Below are 11,720 nucleotides of genomic sequence, written 5' to 3'. Positions count from 1 at the left end.
TTGATAGTATAAGTTGTATGTTCCTATTATCCGAATTAAGCAAACGGGATTAAGTTTCATGAATTAAGCAAACATGAATTAAACGGACTCGATAACGAATTAAGCAAATGAAATCGTGACTATAGTTAGGATCACACAATCAATCGGATTAAATCAATATAGCATATGTAAATTGGATTAAGCAAACAAAATACATATATTAATATTGAAAGGAATAAAAAACCTGAATAAGAATTACTAAAATCTCAAGGTATCGGAACCCGAATACAGCAAATTGTTTGGATCGATTAGTTCTTCATGAGAATTCTTGCCAAAGTTTTCAAGTATTTCGTGAATAGTTCTCCTCCTCATGTTATGCGGCTGCTAGGTATATGGAAAACAAGGAATTTGGCTTACAACCCAACTGGATCGAAAACATAACCCAAGCCCAAAACTAATGACCCAAAACTTAAATAAAACTAATGCTGCAACTTCAACGAATTTTCTGGCCCTGTTATAAGCCTAATCAGCTTCTGACTTCTTCGTGAAAGTTGTAGATCTTTTTCTTAGTTTTCCATCGACTGGTAGCACGTCTCAATCCGATACTCCTAGCTCAAGATATGATTTTTCTCGCGAAAGCTGTTAATGCTGAAAATAAACTGCAAAAAACAAATAAGTGTAAAAATAAGATAAATTATAAAAACACGTTAAAAGGGAAAAATAACCAAACTAAAACATGGAAATGCATAAGTATAAATATAGAATAATGTGCATCAAAATGCACTGATCAACTACCCCGGCGGGTCAAGCGTTGCTCCTGTTTGCCAATTGAATGATTAAACTTGTATGCTGCAAAGGACCAAGACAAAGGTTATTATAAACAGAAGTAGGCATAACATTAATGCCCGCTCCCAAATCAAGCATGAAATTCTCAAATTTACTATCCCCGATGGTACAAGGAATAACAAATGTTCCCGGATCCTTCTGCTTTTGTGGCAGAACCTGAGTAGTGAGGGCTGAAACATTTTGCTCGCCTACAATCTGTTTGGATGATTGTTTGGGCTGAGTATCGGTCGGGTGCTCAGGAGAAGTACAAATGCCACACAAAGTTGTTGTTTGAGGTTTTGCCACTGCCAGTTGTTTGACTAAGGCAGTGAGTTCGTCAATTCTGGTCTCTAAAGCTTTGTTGGAAGAAACTTGAATTTGACTCACACCTTTGCTTTGCACAGAATTGTCTCTAGTGGTGAAATGTTGAGAATTAAGAGACATATTTTCAATAAGGGCTTTGGCAGTAGCTGGAGTTTTATCGACTAATGCTCCACCACTAGCAGCATCAAGAATGTTCATGTCCATCGGTAACAACCCCTCATAAAAGTATTGGATGAGGAGTTGCTCAGTGATCTGGTGTTGAGGGCAGCTAGATACCAAGTGCTTGAATCTCTCCCAATACTCAGTCAGTGACTCATTGCCTTGTCTAATACCATAAATCTCCTTTCTTATTGAGGCAGCTCAGGAGGCAAGAAAATATCTTTCCAAGAACACTTTTTTCAGGGCTGTCCAACTTGCAATTGAGTTTGGCTCGAGATAATAAATCCAATCCTTTGCTGCACCCTGCAATGAAAAAGGAAAAACTCGAAGTTTGATGTGATCTTCGGTGATCCCTTCAGGCTTCAATGGTGTAGAACACACCACCTGGAACTCTTTCAAATGCTTGTGTGGATCTTCACCTGCAAGACCACTAAACTTTGGCAACAAGTGTATTAAACCCGATTTTAATTCAAAAGGAACAACAACAGCATCATATTCAATACACAAACCATTGTAATTCACATCAGGAGCAGCTAACTGCCTTAAGGTTCTATTATCAGCCATTGCAAAATCAAGTTCAGAATCCGAAGCAAACAAGTTATGCAAATAGTCAGACTCAGAATCAGACTCAATTGTGGGTGGTGAACTATTGGTAGCCTGGACTGTTCTACGTTGTGTGTGTAAAGTTCTCTCTATTTCAGGATCAAAAGCAACAATTTCAGAACAGCGAGACCTAGTAGCCAGGACTAACGGAACAGCAATGCAGCAACAACAACAATAGTGAAAATTCCAACAATGTCCTAAAAGTTAAAAAAAACAAACACAAAGAAAGAAATCGATAAAAAATAATTCAAAAAAATAAACGGACACCGAAACTAATCTAATGACTTAAAAATATAATTTTGAGATTTTTTTCGAGACGGTGAGAACGGTAAATAATTGCTTAAAAATAGAAAAATGATGAATTTTGGATTTTTAAATACCAGAGAATTATTTCCCTTCAGATACCCGGAGCAGATTTCGAAACAGACACAATTTCTCAAAAACCGACTTTTTTACGATTTGGACTCTAAAACGCGAGTTGGACGAAACTGCGAGGAAACTAGGACCTATACGCTTAGACACTAAACCTATGACTCTAAAAACGATTAAAAGAAACAAGAATCCCCGGCAACGGCGCCAATTTGATCCGCTGTCGCGCGCGGATCAAAACGAGTAATTTTGTAAAAACGTAATACAACGACAACTAAACTCGGATATCGTCTCAAGGATTCTTGTTTGTAATAATTAAACGTAATCGAATGGGGGGGTTGATTTGGTGTTCAATTACAAAAATGCAGAAAATAAGTGATTATGAAAAGTGATTATTTGAATAAGCTGAAACGAATCAACCCACTATATCATCTTCCGACTTATCATTGATCCCTATAAAATTCCAATTTCCTAAACGGGTCTGATCCTATTCGATTACAAAATCTACTGACAAGCGCAATAACAATTATACGAAGTCTGTCCCTGAATTCCGAGTAAAGCAAACAGATTAAAAGTATAGTGAATTAAGCAAACACAATATGATCGAACGCGATAATGCAAGAGCTACACTAATCACGAAATTGATTCAAAAGCAGACAACAATCAAATTAAAGAATTCTATCATGTAAAAACAATTAAATTAAGCAAGTAATTGTGATTATAGATATAATTCAAAGGAACAGATTAATGGAAAATTATAAAAGAACCTCAAAGTGGCACCCGATTACAGTGAATTGATTCTTGGGAAATTAGTTCTCCATAGTCATTCTTTGCAAGCTCTCAAATTCGTACATGAACAGTGATTTTCGTCCCCTTCCCCATGGTGTACGGCTGCTAGACCTAGGGGAAAACAAAGACCCGTTTTACAACTCAACTGGGTCGATCCAGCCCACTACAAATGACCCAACAAAAATACAAATAAAATTCTGCAACTTCAACAGACTTTCTGACCCTGCTACAGTCCGATTCAGCTCTCGACTTCTGAACAAAAGTTATAGATCTTTTCCTTAGCTTTCCAACGCATACTCACAAGCCTCAATCTGATACTCGTAGCTCAAGATATGATTTTTCTCGCGAAAGCTGCTAATGCTGAAAATATAATGCGAAAAACAAATAAGTGCAAAAATAAAATAAATTGTAAAAACACATTAAAACATAAAAATAAGCAAAGCAAACCGAAGAAATGCTTAAGTACAAACATGGAAGAACATGCATCAAAATGCACTGATCACCCTTGATGTAACATTATCCTCTATTCATGACCTCCTTCATGCTTGTGATCGGCTTCTGCGTTAATGATTCATTAAAATGGCCAACCGTCAGACCATTTTGAAAAGCTCCTACAAATATCTCTTGATTTATATGAGAAACTTTTATGGTCTCTTCATTTAATCGTGCCATATATTCTTGGAGTGGCTCAGAGGGTCCTTGGCGTACATTGAACAAGCTGACAGTAGTCACCTTTCTATGTTTGTTGGCAGAGAAGTGTTGTACCGTCTTCCTAGTTAGATCCTGGTACCCAATAATTGATAGTCTAGGCAGACTCATATACCAGCATAACGCCACATCTTTGAACGTTCCCGACATAAGTTTTCATTTCAGGGAGTCGAAATCCCCGACTATTGCCATTTGATTGTTAAGTGATATTATGCGCTCTTGAGGATCACTTTTGCCATCGAAGGACGACAAATGTGGTGGTTTGAAGTTTTATAGGACTTGATCTCCTCAAATTATCTATGAGAGAGATTAAGGATCAAGGAGCTCCTCTTCCTCTTCCTCCTCCTTAGTGTTTTGTGACTGGTGCAGTGTGTGGACACTTTCTTGTAGACATTTGTTCTGCTGACGTAGGTTCTCCATAATTGTGATGAGTTGTGTCATGTCTGGTGGGATGCGAGGTTTGCTCTTGCTAGGAGATGATCCATAAATTTTGTTACTATAGTGAAAGTGAATTGTTTTGTGAGGACTAGGAAATTTTTACCGAGGTCCCGCGCTATGCTCCAAATGTTCCTTCTAAATACTATTTGGATAAATCTCTCTGCGGCGAGTTGAGAGAGATCACAATCGTGCTATAGGTAGGAGGTATCATTTGTCCCTCTTCCTTGTTGGGAAGTCTCATTTTATACTTGTCCTGTCCTCTAGGGACATTTAAGGGATGCCCCTTCAGATTCCATGTTAAAATTACCTCTGGTAACGTTAGCCGTTTTCTCTAACTCTCAAGTAACGCTTCTTCGATCAAGTTTTGTAACTCCCATGCAATCATGGAGATGTTTTGTAACCTTTGTGTATGACTGGTCATGTTTCTTTCTAATACCTTCAAGGGATCGGATCCGTCTTACTCATCTACCAGAGTGATTATGAGACCGAATCCGACTTGCTCATGTCTAGTAATAATATTATGCAATCCGACTTGTTTGCTCCTTCATACTCGGTCTCAAAAGCTCGGTCTTGAGAATTCTGAAATGTACATGTGTAGTATTGTTTGAGTGTAAATGTTGAACCGGAAGCATATGGTATGGTATGTTATAAAAAACATTTTCTCTATAGGACTTTGAGAGCAGTGAGACGGCAATTTATGATTGTGTTTGGAATAATCAATAAGGTAGGTAGTAGTGTTTGTTAGTGCAATTATACTAAAAAATTTAGTTTCAATGACACAATTATTTTTAAGAGAGTAGTAATGTAAGATTTGAATATTTAAAGATATTTTATATTAAATATTAAAATATTTTAATCTTATTGTGTATGCAATTATTTTACTCTTTTTAAGTGATCTTTTATTATTTAAATATTTTATATAAGTAATATGTAAAATTTAGAAACTATTATAATTTAAAATAAGAGAATAATTGCACTTGATACTTTATTATATTAATTGATAAAATAAATATTTTAATGTGTGATTTATTTTTAAAAAACAATACCATGGTTATTTTATTTTTTTAGATGTTTCTACCTAATTCAATTTTTGTAGAAATGAAATTGAATTATTTAGAGCACATTAATTTTATAAATATTATTTTGATTTGCTTTTGTTTATTGAAAAATAGCTATCTTGATATTTTGTTATGAAATGAGTTACTAGTTAATATATTATTTTTATCTTTTAGGTATTTTGGACGGTTTCTCTTTTAATGTTTGATCTTATCATAGTGGAAGCAAGTGTCTTTTTTAACATACTTCCGCTAGACTTTTAAACACAAGCAATATGTTTGGACATTTTATTGCGCTTATTTTCATTATTGACAATGAGAATGGTCTTCCCATTTTATTTCATATTTTACTTAGTAATTCTTAACATTGCTAGCAGTTCTGGTAGAGTTTTTTTTCCATATCATTCATATTGAAATTAAGGTTAAATTAATTGAAGCTCTCTGACAAAGATTGTATAATCAAATTAGTCATAAGCTCTTTTCTAAGGAGAAAATCCAATCTGTCAAGTTTCTCCACATACTTAATCATCTTGAATACATGGGGACCTACAAGGGCTCCCTTAACTAGCGTTCGTTGAAAATGGGTTTTGGAAACTTCAAACTTCCCATGCCTAACCTTCTCTTGATATAGCATTTTAGGTGTTAGATCATATCGAGCGCTTTCATTTTCTCATGTTACTTTTGCAATTCAGAGTTTATGGTAGCCAACATGACGTAATCAGTTTCTGGAGCATCATCAACATGCTTCTTATAAGCATCTTTTTCAGTCTTAGAAGCATAACTAGGAAGCTCCTCTTCAGGAAAAAGTGTCTCTAAGATAATCCAAAAAAATTGTCCCAAACAATTTTTTCTTGTCAAAGTTTGATCATAAAATGTTGTTTGAAGTACTTGTTGACATGGTAATATACATATAGAATATTTTGAAGGTATACGTATCATTAAAAAAATATTCAATTAGGCATCTAATTAGAAATCCTCAAACTATTTTACTCATACCAAATGACCCTCATCACTTGATTTGGAAAATTTCGTTGGAAGAATTTATAATGGGTCAATATCCATATCTCAATTTGTTTTAAGTCAACATTAGGATGATTACACATAACTCCTTTATTTAGGTAGGAACTCCTTCCAATTCTAACTAATACAACTCTTAAATATTATCATTTGGGTGAATAACTCCTATTCTAATCCATCATGTGAGTTGTTCCAAACTCTTGCTTATAAACATGTATAATTTTATTATAGTTATTTTAGTTAAGTTAGATCAAATATTTTAGCATATGGATATTACATTATCCTATCGCATCATACTAATATAGAACATGCCCCTCGCGTTAGGTGAAACCTACATTATTCGATCTTAGTCTTGATGAATGCTAAAATTTGAAAAGTATAAACTTAATATTTATTTTTGAGGAAATTTGTAATTAGTTTGATCTCACCGGTTTATTTATCATATAAATTTTCTCTCACATGCATTAACATACATTCACATGTAACAAAGTACATATAAAATGATACACTTATGGCCCCTAACACAATTGTTCGCTAAAGCCAATGAAAGAACCTAAATTAAACCTATTAACGATCCATGCTTTTAAAAGTTAGACCACCATAGTTATCCTCCTTTAATTTTGTCTTCTTATTTCCTTCATTATGTTACAATTCATCAAAAAATACTTGATTTAGATACAAGGGAGTGAAATGAGAAAATAAATTACATAAAAAGAGTATAGAGAAAAATGTGACACATAATTTATATTTAAAATTCTCAAAACAAAATAAGAGAAAATTAAGCACATAAACACGCAATACAAGGCAACAATAATAAACACATAATAATAATAATAATTATTATTATTATTATTATTTTTATTAAAAAAAATTAATTAAATAAATTAAATTTAAATTTAACAATTAATCACGTTACGCAGAGTAAATCAGGGGTTTCATTCACCGGTCAACTGACGATGGTTCCTCGAAAGCTAATTCAAAATGAATAATTAACTTTGAATTGACATCATTTCTTGCATCAACACTCGGTGCTTTTTACAAATCGTAAAAGTATAACTCTTAAGCTATCATAAACCTTAATTACATAACTCTTGATAGCACAACATTTGTGTCATCATAAACCCTATTGCAACTCATTAATATTATAAAAAAACGTAAAGATCGATTATTCAATTCGATTGATCGAAATACCATTAACCATTAAGATGAAAGAAAATCATCACATTAATCGAATGGATGAAATAAAACATCATATCATATATTGCACCAAAATTATTTATATCTTAAATAAATCAATCAATCATATTCATATCAATTATGGATTATCGAGGTATCGCTACTTCACCAAACAAACGTCGGATTCTGAAGTATATTCAACAACGAAGAACCAAATTATATAAACACGATACCAATATTTAATTTCTTATAATTATTTAATTTCTTATAACTATTTAATTCATTATGTGTTTTAATTGAATTAATGCGGAAAGCACATAAAATAAACAGTTATATGATACATAGTTTCGTAAGCAACTATAATATCACTGAAGGGAAATAACAATATAAAACGCAACGGAAAAAATTCTTTTTAGATGATCCTTACGAATGATCATGATTAATGGTAGAAATAATTACATTTTATGACGATTAACACCTTTGATGTAGAATCTACGATCACAAACATTGAATGAAAAACGTCTCTACGCAGTCCACATGAATATAGTGTCTTCAATCTCAATGATAGCTGGTATGAATAAAGACTTTGAGAAAGATAGTCTATTGATAAATCAAATTTACCGAATCATTTTATTCAAAATCAATTTTAGTTATCGTACAATCAAACACACACCTAATATATTCCTATAAAAAAACAAAGTTAACTTATTGTTTATAATAGTATTCAATAAAGGTTTAATATATTTTTGCATGTTTTATCAATGGACATTATCTATTTTGTGAATGACCTATCATTGTTTCTCCGCAGTTGAAGGTATTTTCTAAGGTATAAGTTATTTTATGGTAATTTTAAATAAAAAGAATTAAGCTATTTTTGAAAACCTAAGTTTAGCTTACAAAATTTAACATAGAAAAGCTGCATGGTATGAGATTCATGTACCAACACGTTTGTTATATTTAATCCCAAAATTTACTTATTTAAATTGAATTGATTCTTCCAACAAAGTATTGATATTTTGAAGAAAAACATCTGTCAGGAAAGCATAGATAGATAGTTTTAATTAGTGTGACACCTAAGATTGCAACCTCGAAATAACAAATTTGTAACGTCTTAAGGTGTAAGCACCTAGTTTGATATAGTTGTGTAATTCCTTGTATGATCGAGTTGGTAGTGTTTATATATTATCCCTACTAATGTTGTCTTTACATTACATGCAATTCATTTGATTTGGTGATTTGTAGGAGGAAAAGATGAACTCCTCCAAAAGTTTATTCACTTCAATTACTCTCTTGCCTGAGGTGGGTAACATGTCACGTTATGAAGTGTACAATGTTTGCATCGAACAACCACAAATGATAATAGCTGAAGGCATATGGGCTAGTCACACTGCTGTTCCTCCTAAATCTTCATTTACAATGCTTGAGATTCAAATAATTGCCATCTTTTTAATCACACAATTATTTCATTTCTTTCTCAAGCGCTTAGGATTCTCTTATTTTATTTCACAAGTCATGGTATACATACATCCTTCTCTTCTTTTTGTTGTTGATCCTTTCCTAAATATAAATAATTGATTCATGGTTTGTTTTGTTTTGTGCAGACTGGATTTCTATTGGGGCCTTCTATTAAATGTGGACATCTTGATGTATACAAAAAGTTGTTATTCCCATTTGGTGGTCCAGACATACTAAACACAATATCATCCTATGGCTACGCATTTTTCTTATTCTTAAACTCAGTTCAAATGGACTTCACATTGATAATAAAAACAGGCAAAAAATCTTGGGTCATTGCTCTTCTTTCCTATTTTTTACCTATAATGGTTGGCTTCATCTTCATATTTCTTACCCGCCCAATCTGGTTAGGCTTACTTGGCTCTGAACAAGCTTTTAATTTACCCATTATCGTTATATCTCAAAGCGGTTGTTCCTTCGCTGTCATTGCTTCTTTGTTAAGAGACATTGGAATCCTCAACTCCGAACTTGGTCGTCTTGCGCTTTCGTCAGCGTTCTTAAATGATATCTCGGGAGGTATTTTCGCAGGTGTGGGAACCGCCATAGTGAGTAGCATGGACAGTGGAGCGTTTCTGACTGTTAAAAACACAGTGTTATTCTTTGTTTATCTGATTGGGATTCCTTTAGTTGGGAGACCAATAATGATGTGGATGGTGAAAAACACACCAGAAGGAAAACCGATTAATAAGATATACATAAACGCAATTGTGGTAGTATTTTTCCTGTTGGGTCTGTTAGCTGGAAAGTTCAATCAACCATTTTTGGCAGGAGCAACTATACTGGGTCTTGCCGTTCCTGAAGGTCCACCATTAGGCTCAGAGTTGGTTAACCAGTTTGAATTATTCTCTACATGGATTCTCACTCCACTTTTTGTAACTTGTTGTGTCATGAAAGTAGATCTCACTCTTTGTGAACCACCTATTCTTGTTTTTGTTATCGTTGGATTCATACTATTGGTGCATACCATTAAGCTACTGCAGTGCATGATTGTTTGCAAATATTGCAATATGCCTACAACCGATGGTCTTTGCCTTGCTCTCATTTTGAGCTGCAAAGGTGTTGTTGATTGTTGCTCCTTTGTTCTTGTTTACGACGGAACGGTAAGTCGTCCTAATTTATCTATCTTTCTCCTGCCATTTTTTACAAATCAAATAAAATAAGTGAATTTCTTTTTTTGCAGAGGCAAACTCCGGAATCAATAGGTGTTATGGTAGTATCAACTTTAGTGTTAGCAACAATCTCAAGAATAGGTGTAAAGGCATTATACGACCCATCAAGAAAATACGCAGGATATCAGAAAAGAAACATACTGAATCTAAAACAAAACTCGGAGCTTCGTTTAGTTGCAGTTGTGCATAGAGCAAGTCACATGGTTCACATTAAGAATTTCCTAAACCTATGTTCTCCTGCACCAGACAACACGCTAATAGCAGACGTGGTACATGTGATGGAACTAATTGGAAGAACAACACCTATTTTTATCGCACATCGTCTCCAACAAAAAATGGGGTCAACACATAACTACTCGGGAGAATTAGTTGTTACATTCGACCTTTTCGAGCGTGACCATGCTGGTTCAGCAACAGCCAACACATACACAGCAATATCTCCACAAACGTTTATGCAGGACGATGTTTGTTACCTTGCATTAGACAAAAACGCGGCTATTATAATTCTACCATTTCACGTGAGATGGACGAAAGAAGGTTTAATTGAATCAGACGACAGCATGGTAAGAACGTTGAATTCAAAGGTTCTGGAAAGAGCACCTTGTTCAATTGGGATTTTGGTTAACCGTGGCAACTCCGCCACAAGCAATAATAATCCAATGGGTTATAAAGTAGCTATGATTTTTCTTGGAGGGCCTGATGACAGAGAAGCTTTGTGTCTGGCTAAAAGGTTTTCCAAAAATTTAAATAACATATTGTATGTGTATCGATTGCTTGCGAGCGACCATGATGCAATGGGGTGGGAGAAAATGATTGATGATGAGGAGTTAAGGGAAGTTCGTGGAGCTTATGTTAAACTTGAAAATGTAAAGTATGAAGAAAAAATCATAGAGGATGCATCAGAGACAACTACTTTCATTAGGGATATAGCAAATAAATTTGATTTTATTATTGTTGGGAGACATAATGGAGTTAAATCACCTCAGACACTAGGTTTGGAAAATTGGACTGAATATACTGAATTGGGTGTTATTGGTGATTTGCTTGCTTCACCTGATATGGAAACTAAAGCTTCCGTTTTAGTTGTGCAACAACAACAACAAACCAATTCTATATCCTCCGCGTAACCTTTTTTTTTTTTAAATTTTAGGTTATAACTTGTAATGTTGTTGTAGCTTGTTTTAACTGAATGCAATCATTCAATTCTATCTCAACTTATGCTTGACTAGTCTTTCATTAGCTTTTAAACTACATTCACCTACAAGTTTATGCACAAGAAGCTGTTAATATACTTTTCTAATACCTCTGTTTAAAATTAGAGAAATTATATTTTGACATCAATTCCTACCCTTACATCATAAGCTGCTCTTGACAAATATGGTGAACAACAATGATATTTATGATTTTGATTTTTCTGTATTTTTTCTTTCTTTAAAACAATTTTAGTTAATGATATATAAAAAGTTAATCCAATTTATAATTTAGTTAATATATTTTGACGTTAAAAAATAGTTTTATGTGAGAAAATAAAGTTGATTAATTGAGTGTTATAAATTAAAGAGGTGGTATAGTTCATAATTTGGTTATTAAGTGA

At 33.7% G+C, this 11,720-nt stretch overlaps 1 protein-coding gene across 1 annotated transcript; it reads left to right on the top strand.

The window, feature by feature from the left end:
• The first annotated feature begins 8,750 nt into the window (after window positions 1-8,750).
• On the top strand, window positions 8,751-11,253 carry LOC127080954 (cation/H(+) antiporter 4). The gene is made up of 3 exons (XM_051021237.1): window positions 8,751-8,957; window positions 9,044-10,057; window positions 10,138-11,253. Exons 1-3 carry the CDS (start codon window positions 8,751-8,753, stop codon window positions 11,251-11,253), a joined length of 2,337 nt encoding a protein of 778 aa, XP_050877194.1.
• The last annotated feature ends 467 nt before the right edge of the window (window positions 11,254-11,720 follow it).

Source organism: Lathyrus oleraceus, chromosome 5, assembly GCF_024323335.1.
Source record: "Lathyrus oleraceus cultivar Zhongwan6 chromosome 5, CAAS_Psat_ZW6_1.0, whole genome shotgun sequence".
NCBI lineage: Eukaryota > Viridiplantae > Streptophyta > Magnoliopsida > Fabales > Fabaceae > Lathyrus > Lathyrus oleraceus.
This window is presented reverse-complemented; position numbering and strand designations above follow the sequence as displayed.